General features: G+C 42.4%; 1 protein-coding gene across 1 annotated transcript in view; it reads right to left on the reverse strand.

Annotated features, from left to right (window-relative positions):
* The window catches only part of GLI3 (GLI family zinc finger 3), a 327,915-nt gene that overhangs the window by 124,813 nt on the left and 179,364 nt on the right, over positions 1 to 23,738 (reverse strand). Inside the window, exon 3 of the mRNA XM_064290200.1 lies at positions 8,645 to 8,750. Within this exon, the coding sequence (XP_064146270.1) occupies positions 8,645 to 8,750 (106 nt within the window). The remainder of the gene's footprint in view (positions 1 to 8,644; positions 8,751 to 23,738) is intronic.

The following is a 23,738-nucleotide window of genomic DNA, read 5'->3' on the forward strand; positions in this document are numbered from 1 at the left end:
ACTATGGCCTTTGAGTACAAGCTATCTGATTGGTGTTCATTTCTCACCTGCAAAGTAAAGTGTGACTTGGTTGACCTAGACTTATGCTGTCAGCTCATTCCAATTTAAAAAGTTTAGGACCTAAAACTCACCCAGATTTTTTGTATCTGTACGGGAAACAATATGGAGGTAGTCTAACGTAGTTCTTAAAAATTAGGCAAGCTTTCTACTACCGGTGATCCCCCTGACAGGGAACACAACAGAGAGTCCCTGACAGAGTAGGAGAAAAGTGGGGTGCAGAGCTCAAATTCTAGTAATACGACCAGACTTAATGGTCTGACTAAGACTGGACAGAACTAGGAAGACATGGCCCCTGGACTTTCTGTTAGCCCAAAACTAAAACCATTCCCAAAGCCAACTCTTCAAAGGTTAGACTGATCTATATGACATGAAATGATACCCGTGAATAGTGTGCTTCTCAGCTCAAGCAGATACATGAAAGTAAATGGGCAGCTTCTATCCAGAAGCGAGAGGAGAAGGCAAAAAGGGACAGGAGTTGGTTGAATGAACAAGGGAAATCCAGGGTAGAAAGGAGGAGTGTGCTGTCATATTACACGGAGAACAACTAGGGTCACGTAACAATGTGTGGATCAAGTTTTGTATGAGAAACTAACTTGAACCGTAAACTTTCACTTAAAGCACACACACAAAAAAAAAAAATAGGCAAGCTTTGTAATTCTCTCAGTTACTCGTGAGAAAAGTTATTTTCTATTTTGAACTGATACAATACGCAATGAAAAATGTTGGGAACAGCAGTAGGAAAGTCTGAAGTTAGAAAGTAGGATGATGCATGGTACTGGTTATAAAAAAGAAAGAAAAATAAAGCTGAGAAGGAGGGGCAAAGAGTGAGGTTGGAGAGATGGTGTTATTTTACATCATGGATTGACAAACTTTTTCTGTAAAGGGCCAGAGAGTAAATATTTAGGTTTTGTAAGCCATACTGTCTCTGTCACAGCCACTCAACTCTGACCTTGTTGAGCTAAAGCTGCCATAAAAAAAGAAAAAGAAGAAAAAAAAATCGTTGCTGTCAAGTTCATTCCAACTCGTGGTGACCACATGTGTGTCAGCGTAGAACTATGCTTCACAGGGTCTTCAATGGTTAATTTTTTTCAGAAGTAGATCACCAAGCTTTTCTTACAAGGTGCCTCTGGGTGACTCAAACCTCCAATCTTTTGGTTAGCAGTCGATGCTGACCACCTTTAGACAATAGAAAACAAGTTTGGCTGTGTTCCAATAAAACTTTATTTACCAAAACAGGATGTAGACTAGACTTGGCCCAGGGGTGATGGTTCGCCAGCCTCTGTTTAGGTGATTTTCGTGGAAGATCTCTCTGACAAGGATTTTCTGAGCAGCAAGGTCTATGAAGTGGGGAAGCAAGCAATGGGTATGGAAGGGAAGAAGGTTCCAGGCAGGTGCATAGTGAGATCTAGTCCAACATGGCTTAATTCTGTTTGTTATAATTCTATAATCACTGATACAGTTTTCCCAAGTGTGATTATTAAGTGTTGCTCAGTATTCTACCAAGTTCATGTATCACAATTTACTAAACCACTTCCTACGGCTGGATAGGTAAACTGTCTGGTTTTTGGTGTCATAAATTCTACAGCAGCAAACACTGATGTGCACCTAACTTTCTGGCTACAGGTAGAAGTTTCTTAAGTCAAAAATCCTGAGCATGGTTCTTTACGGCTCTCTCACACTCTGTCATATTCCTCCCCTTATGAATTCACAGAGAATGATGGAGCTTGGTGACACCGAAAACTTCCTATCAGGTACTGTTAGAATTATCTGTGCTCACCCAGAAGTATTTAACTAGAGTTGCAACATCTACAGTGTTCATTTTCACCAGCAAAGCATGGAGGTCATGAGCAAGGAATGTGGAGTCGAATGGTGGAGTTTAAATAATGGCACTACCCTTTTCCAGCTATATAACTTCCCTGTCAAGCTCTCCGTATCTTTAAATTAAGGTTAATCATATTAACTCCATCACAGCATTGTTCTAAGTATTTCACAAGAAAATTCATGTAAAGCCTTTAAAATTGTGCCTAACCCATCGTAAAACCAGTTGCCGTAGAGTTGCCTCCATTTCACGGGGACCTCGTGTGTGCCTGAGTGGAACTGTGTCCCATAGCATTTTCAATGGCTGATTTTTTGAAAGTAGATCACCAGGTCTTTCTTCCGAGGTATCTATGGGTGGACTGGGACCTCTTACTTTTCAGTTAGCAATTGGGCACATTACCCATTTGCCCCACCCAGGGACTCTATTCCATAGTAAATATTCAAAAAATATTAGTTACTGTCACAATTATATATTTTTTATGTGACTTGTCTATTCATTTCCCCCCCTTGTCTCTGAAATGTCTTTATTCTTCTTAGATCGTCCTTTTAAGGTCGCTGATTTTGTTAATTTTACTTCCATGTGAAGGGCCTGGGAAGCAGCAATAGATATACATTAAGTGGTATCTGGTCACATCAGGGAGCCTGGGGACCTCTAGACCCATGGACTGATTTAATATCAAGGAATCAATTTGGCAGTGGAGAGAATCTGGAATTTTAATAGGCACTTCTAATGTAATCTTAGCTCAAAATCGAGCTTTTGATTTGAGTCCTAAGTGTGCTAATTTTGTTGGCACGAGGTGACACACTCTAACAAAAGACAACAAAGAGAAACAATGGCAAAAGCAGTGGCCTAAGAAACAATGGCCCATAATTACGACTGAAAATAGTACTTACTGAGATGCTACTGTGTATACGGCAAGGGCTTAGCCTAGAAAATGCAAAGACATATACAGATGGTCTTTGCCCTCAAGAAAGATAATAACAATCTAGGATTTTGCTTTTGTTTTAAATAAATTCAATCTTTATTTGTATTTGGGCACTGGAAAATTACACATGAATTTAGTTATATTTTAATATACACATACATACATAAAAAAATTCACAAATCATAAAAATTTATGCTGACAAGAGTTGGATGACACTGGAATTTTATCAGATGCAGTAGTAAGTCCATTTATGGCAAGCTCTGGATTATGTGGACTATCCCTGGAAATGGGGATGGTATTTCTAGTCAGAAAATTAGTGACAGTTGTCCACATGGCGCTTTTTTTTTTCCCCTCATATATTTGCAGTATCATCTCACTGCTTCCCAAATCTGCAAAGTGACCAGCATTTGGGTCCATATTTTCAACAATTAAAGCCCCTGATATAGTTTAGAACTTCAGCTAATCCTTTCACTGTAAAATTTTCTAACAACTTCTTCCTCCTCTCATTCTTTCTTTTTCAGCATTTCTTTCTTCTTCAAAATCCGTTAAGTCCTGATCTGTCAATTCCCCGTTTTGATCTATGAACCGTTCCACACTGGCCAATATCAACGTCTAAATTCAGTGATCTTGCTGTATGGATGACTTTTCCAACGATTCCCTTCCACCATATTATCCTGATCCAACCTTGGAGCATGTTCACATAGCTCGGCAATTTTCTCCATATCCCCTGCACACATTTTTCCATAACTTCTTCCCAGGAAGATGTACTAACAATAAGATGTAAAAACAAACAAACACCAAAAAACAGATGGTAGTAAGTGTAGTTCATCGTAACTCAAATACATTATAAGCTGGGGACTGCCGGTACTACTAATTCTGGGCTTTAGAAAATGTGATTCGAATGTATTCTAGGGTTTTTTGTTTGGTTGGTTGGTTTTCGTGGGTTGCGGGAGGCATACACAGTGTTAGCTACAGTATTTAATGTAATCCGATACGTCATTACATTTTACCAGTCTCAATAATGTTTATGGTTGAGCACAAGCAGGAGGGAAAAAATGACTTTCCTTTGTTTATTTTAAATGATACTATTAAAATAGCCTAATCTAGTGATGTCCTCAAATACAATTACTATGTTTTGTTCAATCTGTATTTTACTGAAGGCTTCTCTGGGAATGAAATAAAAGAAATCACTATGACTGTTTATGGGCCCAATTTTCTGTGGAGCCCTGGTGGTGCAGTGGTTAAGAGCCTTGGCTGCTAACCAAAAGGTCGGCATTTCAAATCCACCAGCCACTCCTTGGAAACCCTATGGGACGGTTCTACTCTGTTCTATAAGGTCACTATGAGTCAGAATCAACTCAACGGCAACGGGATTTTTTTTTGCGGGGGGGGGGGGTCAGTTTTAAGTAAGTGTCTATATTGAAGGCTGCTTCTGAATAAATAATATATGCACTCCGAAAAAGCACAGTACCTAGCACAAGAAAGTTAATTTCAGGGAAGGAAGGAGGGAGGAAAACCAAGTATTAGCTGTAGTCATCTACCCGCTATTTCCTTCTCTAAGCTTTTACTATAATGGTATTTCTCTTCTTAGCATTTTCTCTCTATGGGAGGAAATGTAGTCATTCATGTTCCAAACTTGTTGCTCATCTCCCCACACTCATCCCTAAAAAGTGGTCACGATCACGGGGGCAAAGCCCTTCTTATTTCCAGGGGTGGCATAAATGGTTAAGTGCTTGGCTACTAAGCCAAAGGTCAGGAGTTCAAATCCATCCAGTAGCTCCACGGGAGAAAAAGATCTGGCAATATGCTCCTGTAAAGATCACAGCCTAGGAAAACCCTATGGGGGAGTTCTAGTCTGTAACACGGTACCAATATGAGTTGAAAATGACTCAACAGTTCCTAACAACAGTTACTTCACAACAAACATTAAGAATTCACCATGTACTGAGGGCTTTCCTGGAGGCAAAAGGAGCTGGACTACTTTTAGTGGAAGAGACAGACAGCTCTTCTTACTCAGAGTGAATGAGGCCGACGTGGGACGAGTCACATTTATCCAAATAAAGAGAAAAAGGAGCTGCCGAGTAGAACGAAATATGAGTGCTCATTTCCCCGCAGAGACAATCAGTAAAGTAGATGGTCATGCCTCCAAGAGGCTGGCGTGGGACACAGTGCTCTTCACTTTCATGTATTAGGGCAAGCAAGGCTCTCGGGACAACTGGCAAAAAGATCTGAGAGGCGGAGTGTGTTTTAACGGATTAGTGACTAAGGGCCTTCTTAGGAAAATGAATTACATCACTCCATATGAAGCAAATGGGCAGTACGAAACACAATTCAGGTTGGTTCATAAATTAGAAAACCTTGGCTCAGAAAGGTTGTATATAAAAGACATTTTTCCTAAGTGAAATCCCAGAATGAATGAAACCATATCAGAATTTAAAACTACTTTATAATTTGTAATTCTACGTAGAAACCATATCTACTTTTAAAAAGGAAGCATGCTTAAATGAGTTCTGACACACACACAAAAAAAAGATTACCAAAAGCACATGCTCGATATGCAGGAGAAAAAGTACTTTCTTCCTTAATATGGAAAGTAGTCACTAGAAAATACAGATGTATTCTGTAACAAAGCAATGGTGGGGGAGAGGGGAGTGTCATAGTCCAACTGTCTAAGTTTCCAAGGGAAAATTCAAAAACAAGAAGCAACTTAACTTAGGGGACCATCATTCACTCCCAGAGAATACACTAAACATAGAAACAACCAAGAAGTAAAAAGATACACATAAAAATACTGCCTTAACTATGTGTATACGAATCGAGGCTCTGTCATTAACAACCCATATAATCTCAGTAATATAATAGAATGGACCACACTGATATTTTTTTTATAACATTTTGTACTTTTCGCTACATGGCTTAACTAAACAGAGAATCTGTGGTCACAGCAAATGATTTGAGAAAAAGAGACAGGCATAGAGATGGAGACAGAAAGAGAGGGAGAGAGTGAGAAACTCGAATTTTCTATTAGGCATAAATCCTCGTGGACTCGGTAAAGACTACCTTTTAGAAAAAAAAAAGGGAAACATCTTCACGTTTAACGTTCTTTAATTTTCAAACTACTGGTATTAAATAAACACAGTGCAGGAACAGTACATTTTACAGGACAACCTTTATGTGACAGCTCAGGGCAAGGCCATACCCTCATTCCTAGTCCGGCTTGTAAGTGCTAAACCTAAGTTCATGATTTCAATTTAAAAAAGGCAATTCTAATAAACTTTAATATTATTTCCAATATTATGTTTGAAACAATCTAAGTTTCTACCTTGTCTAACCAAAAACTGCAGATAACACCATGAAGATAAGTAAACTAAACACATCCTATTTAACAAATTGGTTTCTTTAATACACAGGGACGTATTTCCGTACATATTTATAAGGCTTGGTGGTTATTATTAGGCTGTAATTGCAGTTGTTCTAATACCTAATAAGCCATGGTTGGAAAAACAAAGGCAGGTTAATTTGTGATTTCCTCTACTCATTCAGAGGCAAATTAAGTGTCAAACAGCTAATACAGAACATATTTCATTTTATGAGATTTTAATTTAATTCTGCACCATATCGCTGATGCCTTAATATAGGGTGGTTTATCTAAAAAGAGGAGCAATTTATAAACTTCTTTCAACAGAATCTTTAATGATAGGATATGATGGTATAATTATCACAGCGCCTGCCCTCCTAGACAGAGATCTGTCAGCATTTCCATCACCAACACAAATCCATGTTTTTAAGAGACTTATATAGTTTAATTTTTAAAGTCGGCACCCGAGGAACAATTTTGTGTACAAAATAATAAGAATATCCCTGAATTTTTCTTTCTTATAATTAATATTTATTCTAAAAACTTAGTAAGCTCGCTTGAGCTCATTTTCTATCCATGAAATTAAAGACAATTATTTACCAAGCACTGTGGACCTCAAGTTCTAGATGAAGTCATTTTGCTTCCCCAGGTTACTGCTTTACCCCTCAGCAAAGATGTACTTTTAAGATTTCAGTAACCAAGTCATATTCTCCAGATTACCCTCAGCTTCCAAGATGATCACAGGCACCAATTTGGCAATACCTCAAAAGGTACAAAAGCAACCCAGAGGCCCATACTTGAGCTAGGCTAGAATTATAAACTCTCAGTATTTGTCATGTCACAGTTGCCTAAACGGTAACCCTCAGCATTCATTTGAAGTTCTGTGCTCACGTTCACATTTATCTATAGGCAAACTCTAACGAACCCAGAGAAAATACTTCAGTCTAGCTTATAAGACTCAGTTTTTGAAAATTTTCTATAATCTGATTTTTGAAAGAAGGAAGGTTAGAACTCAAAAATTCCACAGGAAGATCTGATTTAAATTACTTCATCGTACAGACTTGAGTCTGGGAGGAATTAGCCATTCATGTTCCAAGGAGACTCTAGTTCTTGCCTGCTCCAAATCATGGGAAAGATTCCCATTCGAGACCCATGTGGTCCCATCTGTACCATAAAACCTCTGTATAATGGGGTGAGTTACATGCCATGTTTCAGCCTTAATCTGGAATTTCCTTTCCTTTGTATACAGAGTTTTAAATTGGCCTCTGAGTTTTATGTGAGAGTATTTTTAGCAAAATACTTACTTGTGTTCCAGTAAAATGTCGAAGTCACAAGTTTCTGTCTTCTGTCTCTATAAATACCTACTTTTCCTTTAATTCTTACAGAAGTCTGTAGCACAGATTTATTACTTACCTCCAGGCAAATGTGCTCTGAAATTACAATTCGGTAATGGGAGATGGATCCAAAAAACTGTTGGTAAAATATTATATGTGTACTTGGGTATGTAGTCAGGATAGTTAATATCAATTAATTCTGTTCACAGAGGAGGACTTGTTTTAAAACAACTTCATTTTTCTTTGGCATATATATAATTACACAGCTGTAACTAATAGCCATGGAGATGCAATCTACCATCTAAATAACCAGCATTATTCTTCAAAGTATTATTCGTGCTTTTCTAACTTGACTGCCTCAGCATGAAGGGTGATTATTAGATATGACCAGAAGTATATATCAGGGCCCTTAGCGAGGGACAGCTCCACCTCGGCAGTGGCCCTGGTTTTCATAGTATATGACAGTTTTTTGGACAGGACAACAAAAGAATATCGTTTGAGTTTGCAAGTCTACAATTCTCCCCCTGCCACCAATCCAAGTAAGATAATATTGATTTCCACAGGATTTTCTTCTTGCTTTTCCAACATACGTTATCACCACCATTCTTTCCTTCTTCTGTCTTTGTGTAAGCCGTGTGCTCAACCACATTTGCCATTTTGTTGGGGTGACATTCCCATCAATCAAGTAATTGTTGTTGTACACACCACGGGGGCTATGAAAATTTGCCATAAAAATTTCATTACGATTTATTGTGATCCCTGAGATGGGATTTTCATGTACCAGAAATTTTAGCATGAAAAACTTCACATCTAATCTCCACCAAATACAGATCCTGAGTGGTGGCCTTCCATTAGGTCTCTGCTTTTTAATTCGGTAATTACAGCCCACAGAACACACATCAGTAAAGTACAGAAGACGTATTTGCCAGCCACCTAGTGTAAAGGGCATTCCTTGGGGAGCAGCAAGGATTTGCTTCCGTGAATCCAGAAACAGACAGGCTTGCTGAATTCCAAAAGTAAATCTTATACTTCTAGCACATCTTCAAAGCCCACCCAACTTGCCATTAAAAACAAGCAAACAAACAAATCTTGCAGTCAAAGTTGGCATTTGGTTCCATTTCATTGATGGGTAAAGTTTTAATACTTACACATGCAAGGGAGGAATAGGAGACGGGTCATAATGGTAACGCCCCTCATGATGTCTTGCATCAATTGGTACAGGTGGATGGAATGCAGGAAAAAGATGAGGAGGGTCTGAAAAACAAATACATTCCAACCTATATAAAATGAAGACTTTAAACACCATTGGATTCAAGAAACAACACTGTTATACTATCTCTACTACTTACATTGAGTCTAGTTTAAGGATTTGTGGAAGAAGTCTTTAAAGTTAATTGTGAGGCTACACGAAGCCCTGCAGAAGTATGACTAAGTTAATACCTCCACCTGAGAAAGGACAGCCTAGAAATGCAACTAAAACTCAGGCTGGAAAACAAGAAAAAGAACCACATATGTTCCCTGGCCTGGAAGAAAGGCTGGCCAGAGCGGAAGGGCTGACAAGAGGAGTCACAAAATCAAATGGAGCAATAATTACAAGACACTTATTTGAAGAATTAAAAACTGTCAAGTGACTTTTAGACAAAGACATTGTAATATAAATATCAGCTTCATTTCTCCCACATCCATGACACTTTTTAAGGGACAGTGTCCTTTGTATAGTTCCAGCTAGAAGAATCCAGGGCAGATGTATACACACACACACACACACACACACACACACACTTTAAGTGCATGCTCCACGCCCTGGTGGCGCAGTGGTTAAGAGCTCAGCTGCTAACCAAAAGGTCAGCAGTTTGAATTCACCATCTGCTCCTTGGAAACCCTATGGTCCAGTTCTACTTTGTCCTATAGGATCACTATGAGTCAGAATCTACTTGAGGGCAATGAGTTTGTTTGTTTGTCTTGAAGTCCTAACACAACAGCATCAATTTATAGGTTGGCCAGAGAAACATGTGGCCTAAAAGAGATGAGCTGACCACTCAGACTCACAGAATGGAGGCTGAAAGCCAAACTCAAGGAATTCCTGGGCATGCAGACCCGGGTGCTGGATGCTGCATGGGGTCCTGCGTATGTGCACTTACTTAAAACAGCTTCTCTCTTCCAGGTACTCAAAGTAACTTATACTGATTGTGTCTTCTGCACACAAAAATGTCTAACTAAAATCTAAAAATCAACTTTTTTTTTTAATAATAGTGATTCACTGTAAAACTTGAAGAGAGTTTTAACAGATTTTATAACTTGAAGCATGATGAAAACTTACAAATGATACTCAAGTTTTTTCCAAGCTCAAAAAGCAAAATAAAGGAGTCCAAAACCTGGAGCATTGATCCATGGCTAGGGGACTGATACTACAGCCAACATGCCAGGCTCGTGATTCAAACACTACCTTCCACGTGGTTCTTCTGGGAGCCTGGACACGCCCATCATGCCGCTATTACTCAAAACATTGCCAGGGGTTGATATTTACACAGAAGTTGCCTGAGAATGACTTCTAGCTTCTTTCTACAAGTCTGAAGATTTTGCCCTAACCTCGAGGGTTTGTTGTGGTTAGCTGGAGCTGAGTCAGCCCCCCGCTCATGGTGACCCCATGCACAATGAAACAAAAAGTCCTGTACCATCCCTACTGGGGATCAAACCATCGTGATCCATAGGATTTTCACTGGCTGATTTTCAAAAGTAGATTGCCAAGCCTTTCTTCCTAGTCCATCTTAGTCTGGATCTCCACTAAAATCTATTCAGCAACACACAAGTCTCCACTGATGGGCAGGTGGTAGCTGCTCATGAGGTGTACTGGCCAGGAATCGAACCTCGGTCTCCTGCATGGAAGGCAAGAATTCTATCACTGAACCACCAAACCAAGCCCCGAGGGTGGCAGGGTCTAAAGGCAATTCCAAACGAGGCACTGCAAACATATTTTGAGCAACCACTAGCAGTGGACACTGAACGGCTACAGGGGGCCCGGAGGCCGTGCCCTGGGCATCGCCAGGGGCACCAAGTACACAGACTAGAATGTGAATGGCATCCAGTGAGATCAGATCAAAATGCACCTCAACTGTGTATTTTCTGAAGTTGAAGGTGATGATTAATATGTTCGTGGGTGCTGGATTCAAGTGGTTTTAAACCTTCTCCCTACGCATTTCTCTGTTTTCTGAACTGTCTCCAACAAGCACCTTTTAGAATGTACACATTGCAAACTTTTTTTTTTTTTAATTATAATACTTTACTTCCTTCCCTTTGAACTTTGCCCTGGCTGCCTTTCTCGGAGGATCTAAGAGTACAGTTGTGGGGCGGGGGACGGGGCGGGGGGCACTATGGACACAGCATTTGAGAAGCCGTGTGGTCCACCAGGGCGGGGTACCCAAAGTCGAAATTCGAACAGTTTACTATCACATCTAGAGCCCAGAAAACCTGTGTGACTAGAAGAGGACTACTGTACTAAAAAAGTGCATCGCTCACTGTATTTGTGCATACTGTAAGAGAAGAATCAAGTTCCCAAATATAACTCACCATAGTGGGAGGTTAGGGGGGTACAGAGTTAAGGAAAGAATCCTCTTGGTATTGTCATACCACTGTCACTGTGACAACATAACACACAGCAATGCTGAGAGCTCAGCAGGTCAGGGATCCATTACCCACCTGATCATTTCTCACACTTTATATGTTTTACAAAGTCCATATACAAACATCAATTGCATTTCAAGTGCCCCACTTAGGACCTGGCATGAGACAGTGTGGACATTAATGCTTCTGCAATGCAAATCACCTCATGACATACAGTTTGCTATGTTTGTTTCAAAGTTTATATTGAAAGCTTATTTAACAACGTTGGCAAATGCAGTGTCCTGCATAACCCAGTAATCCCAACAATTAAAAGTCACCTCCTAAAGAGCCTATTTTATTTAACCTTATTTGATAAAAATTATTCTAAACTATATGTTCTTAAAACAAACATGAAATCAAGTGGAAAATCTTTTTCACTAGTCTGCAAGCCTGACACATACTCAGTGGCCATCTCCCAACTGTAAATTTGAAACAACCCTAAGTGGGTTAAAATCAAAGCTGGGGTAAGGTTAATGGCCCACAAATACAAGGTTGGCATCTCTTTCCACTTTTATCGACTGTCCCTATCGGAAGTGTTCGGCAGACACCATCCACTCCTGCAGACTCCCGGCTTACCATGTGTCATCCGCTCTTGCTCTTGGGCATGGAGAAATAAATTTACTAGACCTGTGTGTAAATTAAGCATTCATAAAGTCTGACCCAACTCCTAAAGGCTTTTCCCACACACCATTTTATATGGCCGTTTTGAGGGACTCTGTGACAACTTTTTTTTTTTTTTTAATTGTTTTCTTCTTGGCGCTGGGCTGTGTTCTGCATGATTAAATTCTCTCTACCAGAAAGTGGGTGTTAACTGTATCTGATTTTCTCTATGTGGGTGCAACTATGAAGTATGACTAAGTACAAAATGCACGTGTTTCATAAACAGAGAGCTCAAAATGTGTGAATTTATTCTACATTTAACTCATGCCTTATTTATGGGGGAAATAACAAGCCATTATCTTTTATTTGTGTCTTTATAATGAAGTTGCATTGATTATGTGTACAGAAAAAAGACTAACCAGTAAAAACGCAACATTATCACTGACACTGAAAAGCCATTGCCACCTTTTTACTTTCCAGAAATTATTCTGACAGGATTTTCATATTTCTCTTCCTTCTCTCTCACTCTCCGTCCCCCCTTTTCTTTCAGAATGGAAGACAAAATGACCAAGCTCTGTGAATACCTTGGGGAGGACAATATAAAATGTAATTACTGGGGCGTTTGGTAATCATTTCTTAAAACCTTTGAAGCTATAGATGTTTTGGGAGCTTCAAAGTTAATGCTGACTAAAAGTACTGATACTTTCAGTAACATTTTTTTGTACAAAGTATTTATTTTTGTCCCCCAGAAGGGCTGTAGTATGGAATTGGGTTTCAATAAAGAACTGAAAATTAATGGATATGATGTGATTTCACCAAAGACATCTGGTTTTAGTTTTAAGTGTTTTACTGTCTCTACTTGTTTCCCTCTTGATTTAGTTTAAAATAACTTTTCCTGGACTGCTGAGGTCTGTATGACCAACTATACCTCGTGTCAGTTATTGGTGGAATCACACCTTTGAAACCACTTTCAGGGAAAAAGCAATGAAACACCCCTCTTCCAATTTAGGACAGGGTTGGTCATGTCTTAGGGTATAAATGAAGACTAAAAAGTAGTATGGGCATGTCCTTTAACACACGTGGCATCACATGACATTAATCCTAACATGTTTCTCCAAAAAAAAAAAAAGTCCCCCTGAACCCTCCAACACTGAGTGCTTCCCTGCCACCCTGGTCTGCTGTTTCAATGTGGAAGATCAGCAGCACATTCCATCACGGTCCCAGGAAGCTGTCCAAAAGAACCCACATGACAAGAACAGCCCCAGTCGCCAGCAGCCACCATAATTATCCACCTCACGGCTTATTATTTACACATGAGCAGCGCAGCTGTGGCGCATCATAACTCAAGTGTATGGGTAATAAGTTACCGCACCGCAGCCATCTCCTGTTCTGGCCCTTGACAAAATACCACATGATGACTTTTCCAAAGTCAGGCTAAAACTGCTGAAGCAGAAGGAAGTGCCACTAAACCTAGCTACCTCCTATTTATCATACAATTTCCTGACTGATGGTTCCACAAACCAGCTGCTAAGTGCTGTGTACTCTACTGTCAGCAAACTAACGGGCTAAATGGAAGACAGGGAGAATAATGTGCACAACTGGTGGAATCAATTTTACTGAGGGAATTAAAATTCTACCAGGTAGGGTGAGTCGGAGGAGCAGTGGTAAGCAGTCAAGTGTACCTGCTTACGGTTGCAAAGGTGATTTATTACAGACGTGCAAGAGGTTTGACTATTGTACCAAATTCCTCTTAAAAAAAAAAAAGTGAGATTTAGAGAGGGTGTAATATCTAAGGCTGGAGCAGAACAGTCCTTAAACCAACCCTATAAATATGTAATTGGCTTGACACATGTTTAAGTTGAAATGCAGAGTAAAAATATTTGTGCTGGGTATAGTTGTCAGTATTCAATTTCCATGCTGAGCCCTAAGGGTCTCATTAGCAATGATAGGCATTGATTTTTAGATCCCTTATAATTTTTTTTTTTTTTTTCACAACAGCCTGGGTTGACCATAAAACCTGCAGCCAGAGAATAACCAAGAAAGACACTTGGAGACTTATTTATCATCAGTTGCATCCTTCTTCCAAGAAATAGTTTTTAGTATCCTCAGGCTGCAAGATCTCTTGGATGTCATCCTGGGAAACTGTCTTTTAAGGTTTAAAATTTACATACAAGAATTGTAGATTAAAAAAGAGAGATCAAAATGGTCTCCATGAGTGCCCTGGAGGAGTAATTTACCAAATGACAATTGAGTGAGTAGCCTCGAAGTGCCCAGGAAACAGCACAAGAGGGATCCAAGAGAGTAAACCACCAAGCCCAAATGTTCTCATGGCTGGTTTACATTCTGAGGTCAATTGAATATTGACTTGGCCTTTACTCTAGAACAGAAGTAGAGTTGCTTTTCCTGTCAGATGGGTCTGCCATGCCCATGGGCATGTCCAGTCCCCACCTCAAGCTCACTAAATCACCTGTCATCAGTAGAAACATCCTGAGGCAACATCCACTATGTTAAAACCCAAACAATTATCCGGCATCTAGAAAATGAGAGGTCTCCAGTGGAAGTGCAGAGAAGGGAGAGGTAGAGAGCAGAGGAGGAAGGGACCCCACTGCCCAGGAACTCACTCCAAGGAGATGGTGGAGGCAGCCTCACCTCACCTGTGGCACCTGCAATCCTCACCACGGCACCTGCAGGACACTCCCCAGGGCTCAGTAGCCTAAGGTAGACACTACCATTTGGACTGACTCCAAGACCCAGACTGACTCAGACCCTTGTTATTCCAGCCTATAGACAACATGGCTCCAGGATGGAGCTCTTCTGGCTCCTCTGGCAACACCCCAGGATGTCTACAGCATCAAGTCTAGAGCAAGGCGGTCTGTGGCTTCCGTGGTTTGCCACGAGAGGCATCTATGGAGTGCCCCCCACCACAGGAACCAGCTGTGGGCTTGCTGGGCATCCCCTGGGCATCCCCCCACAGAGCACCACAATGAATATTAGGAATCTCCTTTTTTGTCTTATCTGCATGTTGTGTGGCATTGGAAATGTCTCCAGAGTCATTAGTAAGGATCACTGACCCTCCATAACATGATGCATGTGTTAAAGACAGTGCAGTTCTTATATACTCTGGGAATCTTGTAGGTAACCTGCTTAAGAAAATTACTTATTACTTTCTCACTTGCTTCTGCGGCAAGAGCCTGAACTTGGAGACTGTATGCTATGGCCAAACCCAGTTCTGTTGAATTGATTCCGACTTATAGCGACCCTACAGGACAGAGTAGAACTGCCCCATAGTTTCCAAGGAGCACCTAGCAGATTCATACTGCCAACCCTCTAGTTAGCAGCTGTAGCACTTAACCACTACACCGGCAGCTTTTCCTATGGCAGGGGTTAGCAAACTACCACCTGCAGGGCAGGTTTTTTTGTAAATAAAGTTTAATTAAAACACAGCCACACTCAACTGTTTGTGGCTGCTTTTGTACCACAAAGGCAAAAGACAGAGAATGCATGGTCCACAAAGCCTAAAATAGTAACTATCTAGTTAAAAGCTTGGCTGCTAACAGAAAGGTCGGCAGTTCTAATCCACCAGCCACTCCTTGGAAACCCTATGGGGCAGCTCTACTTTGTCTTATAGGGCCGCTATGAGTCAGAACTGATTGAACAGCAACAGGTCTGTTTTTTATTTTTTTTCTGCGGGGGAGGGGAGGCAGGAGGTTGATCCTTTACAGAAAATGTTTGTGGACCACAGGGCTAGAGTATTATAATTTTCAAAAGTTTTTACAACCCAGAAAAACTACAGAGATTTTTTTTTTCTACATGAAGATACATATGTATATATTTTATATATATATATGTATATATTTGAGTGCTAACACTACATACGTAAAATATTGATATGACAACTCTTCTTAAAAATGCTCGTTTGACTTAAAAATATCTTAATACTAAAAGTGCCCTTTCTAGTAATTTTTCTGAAAAGAGATTCATCCTCTGATTTTAATAAAAGCTATATGAAGTAAGTAACGGCAATAATCACTTACATTCACAAATTTAAGTTACGTTATATGTTAAATAAGACATAAGCCAAATTACAAGGAAAGGTTTATCCTGACATTCCTGACTTTTCTCACATAAATTTTTGTGGACATTCGTCGTTCCTCAAACAGCACGCTTTCTATCATTTCTTCTGTGTAATTGTGTAGCCCATTAAATTAATTTAACTAATATTTTGAACCTAAATGTCACCTAGCACCATACTGTGATCCTATCACAATTTGTTCTTTTTACAACAGTTCGATCCATGCCACACTCTAAAAAAAAAAAAAAAAAACTTAAGTATAGCTTCCCACAAGAAAATGATAAATGGCCCTCTGCAATTGGATTGATAAAAAGAAATCCCTGCCTTTACTACCTCAAATGTGTCCTGAAGTGAAATAACAATTGATCCTTCCCTTTCTGGTACCTTCTAACTTCTTCTGTCTGCAAGTCCTTGCACGTTTCCAGTTAAATATCATATCCATAGGATTCCCAATGGTGGAAAGAGAACCACAATTACCTGCGGGCCAACCAATCAAATCCTTCCACCCAGTGTCTCTGGACTGTGTGTTGTCTATGAACCATATGGCTGCTAGCCAAAAGGTCGGCAGTTCAAATCCACCAGCTGCTCCTTGGAAACTCTAAGGGGCAGTTAGTTCTACTCTGTCCTACAGGGTTGCTATGAGCTGGAATCAACTCGATGGCAACCGGTTTATATACACATCCACGAAATTTGGTTACTAAACTGTGAGAGAATAAATTTCTGTTTGTTTAAGCCAACCATTTGCAGTATTTCTGTTACAGCAGCACTAGGTGACCAAGACACTACCTAACTGGGCAAAATGAGGGGAGAGCAAAGGTGGGGGCTCCCTGACTTCTCCCTGGAATCCTCCCTGTAAAGGTTTCCACCTGCTCCCCTTGCTCAGAACACACATGGGGCCTACCTCCAGAAGGTGCTTTATCGCCTGAGCTAAATCTCAGTGCTCTTTCATCCTCTAGCCCAACAGAGGACACCTACTTTCTGCTATGCTGCTAGTAACTACATGTACGTCTGAAAAGTCAGGTGGCTCCGCGCACCCACCCCGCCACCCTGAAGACAGAGCAGACAATGGTGGGCACTCAGCAACATCCCCACGCTGGGACTTTTCCAAAACTTTGAAAAGTCCCTTCCCACCAAGGAAATGTTGGATGCTCCATTGAATTCAGGAGACTTGAGCAGGCTGCTCACACCCATATGGAAAAAAGCTCTTTGACACAAAAGGTTGAAGGTCAAAAGTTTAAAAGCTCAAGACAGAAATGACAGGGGCCCCTTCACCCCCCACTTCATTTTTTTTTTTTTGTCAGTAACATCAAAGGCCCTGGCCTGTTCTTAATACTATGACTGTCACGCCTTTGGCATCCATTGACATTCCAGCATGTTTATTGCACACTGGGCGCATGAATAGGCTCCACTTTCTTGTCCCTTAAACTCTGAATGCTCACTGTCTAAGAAGCATCCTGGCTTGCAGGAACACACAAAGCTTTTAAGCAAAGAGTTTATTTTAAGTGGTTCTTTCACCAGGATTGTAAAATAATAAAGCAAACACAGCGGTCCACTTCCAAGGATAAGCAAGGAAATCAGGGAAAAGCAGAAGAATTCCCCATTGCTTGGGGAAAAAAGCCCCTCCACATTTCTTGGCTGGCAAGAATGCAAGTACCCACACTTTCCCCCATTTTTCTCTTGTTATTTTTCCTTTCCTTGCAATCCTACATTACCTACAGGCACAGCTGTTACGCATACCCGGAAAGACACCAGCTATGTGAGCATGTAACAAACAGCGTTATTGGAGGGGTCCTGAAAGAGCTTTCTGCTTACAAATGGTGCTCTATCAGCCAGCTAGGGCATTCACTCACACCTGCGGCGATGGAAACTCTCAGCGCCTGAGACTTCCCCTTAGACCAATAATAAACTTCAGCTTATCAAATTATTCGATTGTTAGCATGGACCCAGGAAAATGAAAACCAAAGAAAGAAAATTAACAACCATTTGAATTCATTGTAATACCACACCTACACTATCACTCCACCTTGTTTGGACTATAAGGACTATCTGCTGTGCCACCTGACAGCCCTCTGATGATAGAGTTCCCTTGGCTTATGTGACCACCTCCCTCCAGAAGAAACACTTTCTCCAGCCCGTGGTCCAGCCTCCTGCCACCCCATATGCATCCTGGAAGTGCAGATAAGAAGCCCGCACAGTCTCCTGCATTGGCTCAGAGCTACCCTAAGCTCTGCTCCCCAAGGTACAGGTCTCCAGCTTCGCCTCATCGTGAGTGACTACCCTTCCTCTCTGTCTCATCCGAACTCATAGCCTAATTCCTTTTGCAGTGCAGAATAAATTTCACAACATGTATCATCGGCCACTCCCTAAGACACCTGCTGCCAAGGTAAATGCCCTGGGATGTTTAAACTACTCTGCAGGCAAGAGGCAACTAGTTCTGGACTCCAGTTCTGGTGCAACCTGGCATGCTACAGGGGACAGAGGACATTCGCTTCCCATGCCACCACCCCCCAAGTATCCAAGAGGAAGTCAAACTGTCAGTGGCAACAAAGCTTCTAGTCTACTCAGCTGGGCCGAGAACACTCTTCCTGAAGAAGCCATGGCTCTGAAACTGTTCTTAACAGGAGAGGGGCTTTTGCTTGTCCACTGCCTGTGCTTTCCGTATGGTCTTGAGCCCTCCTGCCCACCAGCCCTACTGCTGCCAGGACCACCTATGCTCTACCCATTCCCATGCAAACTCCATGTCTCTGCAGGGATCCTCAACAAGCATACTGCCTCAGAAGGTGGCCTAGCTGACCGCTTTCCTGAGACCCTCCGTGACCTACACCAGAGTCCTACAGCTTCTCCCCTCCTGGAAAAGCCCCAGGCTCTTCATACATAAGAACAGGGAGGTCTACATGGTGCCATGTGCTCTTCATCTGGGGTCTCTCCTCCCTCTCCCCAAAAAGCCCCTCGGTTTCCAAACCAACTCCATGGGGTCACAAACTAGACTTGGTGGGTGTCTAACCTCTGCGATATCCATGTGTTCCTACAGGCCCGAGGACAGAGAACATGTGTGGTGTCCATACCCATACTGGGGTCCATACCTTGGCCCTAAAGTCTACAGCCTCAATACACAGACAGGTATCTACCCTGGCCAAGAGGGGACACACCGTCACAATGATGACCCCATCATCCATTCTCTCAATGAGCTTCCCTGTGTCAGACACATTTCTAGGAAGCGAGGCTGTCTCTCGTACTTCTTTGCTGTTACTCTTACCACAGTGGTAACAAAGACTTGTTGAGCAGCAACAGTATGAGGTCCTCACTACATTTGTAACAACCAAACCAAAAAACCAAGCCCACTGCCGCTGAGTTGATTCCGACTCATGGCGACCCCATGTGTTACAGACTAGAACTGCTCAGTAGGGTCTTCTTGGCTGTAATCTTTATGGTAGCAGTTCGCCAGGCCTTTTTTCCATAGTTCTGCTGGTTGGGCTTGAACTGCCAACCTAATTTAGGTTAGTAGTTGAGCTCAAACTATTCAATTCATGCCATCTATGGTCCCTTTTAAAGCAAAGCATGGGTTTATTAACTGATACTTTCAACAGACCAAATTGATAAGGACAACTGGACACCATGGCACCATTTGCACAAAATTTTATCACCTTCTCAGTATAAAATCTTAGAATAGCATCCTGCCCACTCAGTTTCCCCTTCTCCAAAACCAGGACAATGTCAAACATTCTGCACCTACTGCAGGTGCGTGCTGCAGCCATTAGACAACATCTTCCAGGTACACCTCTCCCACAGCAAGGCACTGATTCTCCTTTCCATCAATGGTAATTGAAAATGCCATGATTTATAGATTTATATATATTTGTAGATTTAGATATAAACAAATGAAAATAACAACCATGATAACAATAATATAGACTTTTTTTTTTTTATCCATAAAATAAGATTCACCCCGCCAACACACTTGGCTGCTAACTAAAAGGCTGGAGATTTGAGTCTACCCAGAGGTGTGAACTACTTCGGAAAAATCAGAAAACCCTATGAGCACTGTTCTACTCTGAAACACATGGGGTCGCCATAAGTTGGAACTGACTCCATGGCAACTGGTTCTGTTTAGCCCACAAATTGTGCTAAGGGGTCAAGTAGCACAGGCGACAATGTGTTGTAAAAACAGTATGGGGCTAAACTCCTCCAACCCCACAAGGCGGAAGGAGAACCAAGATCAACAGGGCAAGGCTGATGTCCAGGAGGTGGAGGCCAGACAAGCCTCCTCTCTCCACCATCTTTATTAATTCTGACACCAACCGTCCCTCCCACAGCACTCCCACTCTACTTCTCTGCTGGGTTCGATAATTCATTGTAACAGCCACACAGAACTCACAGACCTTATTCACAATTATGGGGTTCATTAGGGAAGTAACAGTTACAGTTCAGGCTCAGGAAAGCAGTTCTTCCATCAGGACAGCCTCTTCCCAACCTTGCTCGCAGGCATGCCTCTCCCTGGCCCTAGGCCTCTCCCCAAAGGCACTCAGCTTTCTCTCTCTGTGGGCCAGGAAGCCCAATGCACTGTCTCCTGCTGCCGGATCTCTCCTGTCACTGCTTCTAACCATCTTCAGCGATATAGCTCTCTCTCTCTGTCTCCTGCTTCCAGGGGCTTCTGAGAGCAGGGATCCCTGTCCAAAGGACGCGCTCTCCACTCCTGGTTATTCTTCCTTGGTGGTGGTATGCCTCTCTGCTCTGGATTTGGCTCTCTTTTAAGGCAAAACTGACCAATCCCCTTGGATTACCCTATCGCACAGTCTCGCCCAATCACCTGGCTGGGAGTTACAAGACCATGGCTAGAAATGCCACACAAAAGTAATCTATCACACCACACAGTGGTTCATACACTCAGCAGTACTCACATTAAGATGCTATTGTTATCTTCTAATCCCTTCCCCTCAAATCAGACATCCAAGTTTACAACGATAGTCAACATCTTCACTTGGGTATATTTTCAGCTTTGTAACTAATCTGATTGCTCAACCCACATTTTCCCCTTGCTCTCCAGCCTTCACTGAAGGGTTCTCTGTATCTCTGTCACTAAGTAAATTCTGCAGCAAAGACCTCTGTTCCCTGAATTTCAGGATCACCATCCACTGTCCTCAGCTCAACTCTGGGGAGGAAATAAAATTACAGCCACAGATACACTTGCTATGTGGTAAGGACAATCCTAAATATTTTTCATATATTTTCTGATTTTGTACCACATGACAACTCAGTGAGGTAGGTATTAATATTCCTATTTTGCAAATGAAAAATGAGGGCACAGGCAAAGACAAAGTCACTCAGGAACTGACAAAGCTCGGCCTCAGACACAGATATCCCTCACTGCAGGAAGCTGCTGCCAGGGTCGGTGGGCTGGCTTCAGGACCTGGGACCTATACTCAGAAGCGCCCCATGCTTGGCTTAATGCTCTGCGGTTGCAGTCTTGAAACTCTTAATAATTTTACAACAAGGAGCCCTGAATTTTCACTTTGCACTGGTTCCCATGAATGACAGCACTGCCATACCTCTCCTTCCTGGTAGTCCTACTTCCAGCTGTCCTGCTTTACCTTGGCCAACAACAAATGCTAGAAGCAGCTAAAAGGCTTCCCACTGATGCACCCATTTATCATTCACACTTGATCCGGATCCGGAGGCAGGAATGGGGCAGTCTACCACCTGAGGGGCAGGAAGGCTGGTAGAATATTCTTGCTCTCCTTGTAGAGACAGCAGCTAGCAACAACAAAAAACTCCATAGGGGTCCTAGGGGGAGGCCTACCAAAGGCAGATTATCCAATAGGCAAGGGAAGCAAGGTGTTTACTTTGCTTACCAGATCATCTGCAGTGAACAATTTCACATTTTCTTCACACAAAGATTCTACTTCTAGGTATAACTGGCATCTATCTCTCTCCTAACCCCACAGCATCATCCTATAGAATCAAAGCCTCTTTTCAAATTTACAATCCCTGACAGGGGCAGATGACCTAGTAAGCAAAATAAGCACGGGTTTACTTGTGCTTCCTTACTAATCTGTAGTGAACAATTTCACATGGGGTGAAACCTACATGAAACTGTTCACTACTGATGATCTGGTAAGCAAGGTAAGCATCGTTCTTAACTTGCCTATTCGACAATACTCAGTCCTGAGACCCACCATCATTCATTCTGTGGTCTAGTCATCCCAGCAGCTCAGGCCCTTCTCCGAGGCCCAAGGATGCTCAGCTCTGCAGGCAGCAGGCCCCAGTTGAGGCTCCCAGCCATGCTGGCTATGGAGGACAAGGCCATAACACTGCTGACACCCCCTTCCCTGCGAGTGAGGGCTTCCCCATGCTGACCGAGTCACTCTGCCATCAGCCCATCGGCCTGCTATCCCGAGGACTAATTGCGCTTGTTTTAATCAAGAGTGAATGAAGCAGAAGTCCTTCTACACAGAAATAAATTACAATTACTAACTGTAAGAATTGAGCTGGTCTCTCCTCCCCTCGTGGCGGCTGCGGAGGAATTCCCAGGCCAGCCAAGGCGCGCACAAAAGCTTCAGACTGGGGCTGCAGCAATATCCGCTCCCTGGGTTGGGTTTATTATTTAAACAGTTCCTTAACGACTCTTCCCGGAGGTGAGCAAGGCCAAACTGTTTTCCTTCCCTTCACAAAGCAGATATGCATGGCTTATTTGAATGTCTCCAGCGTTTACTTTAGTCCTTGGTTAAATACCTTCTACCACAGAGTCAAACAAACAGTTCACTTCATTAGAAAGGCAAACAATTTAGCAAGAGAATACCAGCACTTGAGGGGGACCAGGCTGGACAGGGAAACCCTCCACCCCCGGTAAACAAGGCCTTGTCCTCAACCCCAGGCGGCAGCCGGGTGGAACTCCACTTCAAAAGCCTTTCACAAATACTTCACACATTCACTTGTAATTAACAGATAACCCTGAAGAGATTATCTGCCCTGCTGAAGGCCCCAGAGAATTATCCACATTGTCCACTCTGGAGAGAAGGCAGACTACGAAGGCACTTCTTGGGTTGTTTTTTCCCCCCCAAAAGTGCCAGTTGATAAAGTCAGCTGGGAAAATGCGAAAGCGAGCAGCTACCCGAGTTTAAAAGAAGGACGCGACATTGCATTGAAATCATATTCACGTTAGCAACAGCTGCAAGTTGTGCCTGGGAAAAATCCATGGACCAGAGCAGCAAATGGATGCATGAAAAGGAAGTTCCAGACAAGGGCCAGGTGGCAGTGGGGATCCAGTATCTGGAAGTCACCAAGGCAGGAGGACAAAACCTGTGGCAGCTCAGAGCTGGAGTCAGAGCTTTTCCCCAGCAAAGACTCAGAGCACACAAGATATACGTGGGGGTGTGCGGGCTAGTCCATGCTTCTCCAGCAATGGAAAGAGAACCAGGGTCAGGGGTCAGCAGCCCCCTGAAGCCTGAAGCCAACTGTCCGGCAGCAGGCAAGCTCTGACTTTCAGATACAGCCACGCAAGGCCGCTCACATGGCCCAGCCCGAAACCCCTTTGGAGATGGAGACAAAACCCCACACCTGTCACCAGCTCCCTGCATGCCACTGCATCCCAGGACCTGTGGGGATTAACAGGGGCAAACTTCTCAGGCGATCAGAGAGGGGACTCCATGTCACATCCATTCATCCAGGGTACAGGAAACTATTTTGAGCTCATATTTTTAAAAAAGGGTTCTATTCTTTTCAGAACACGCATATACTCACCACTGCCTCACTATACTCACATACACGTATCACAATAGGCAGACAGTTTTCCGGTTGCTGTCCAGTCAGTTCCAACTCACAGCAAGCCCAAGGGCGTCAGGGTGGACCTGTGCTCCACAGGATTTCCAATGGCTGGTTTTTCGGAAGTAGATCACCACGCCTTGCTTCCGAGG

This window comes from Loxodonta africana, chromosome 8, assembly GCF_030014295.1.
Source record: "Loxodonta africana isolate mLoxAfr1 chromosome 8, mLoxAfr1.hap2, whole genome shotgun sequence".
NCBI classification, from domain to species: Eukaryota; Metazoa; Chordata; class Mammalia; order Proboscidea; family Elephantidae; genus Loxodonta; species Loxodonta africana.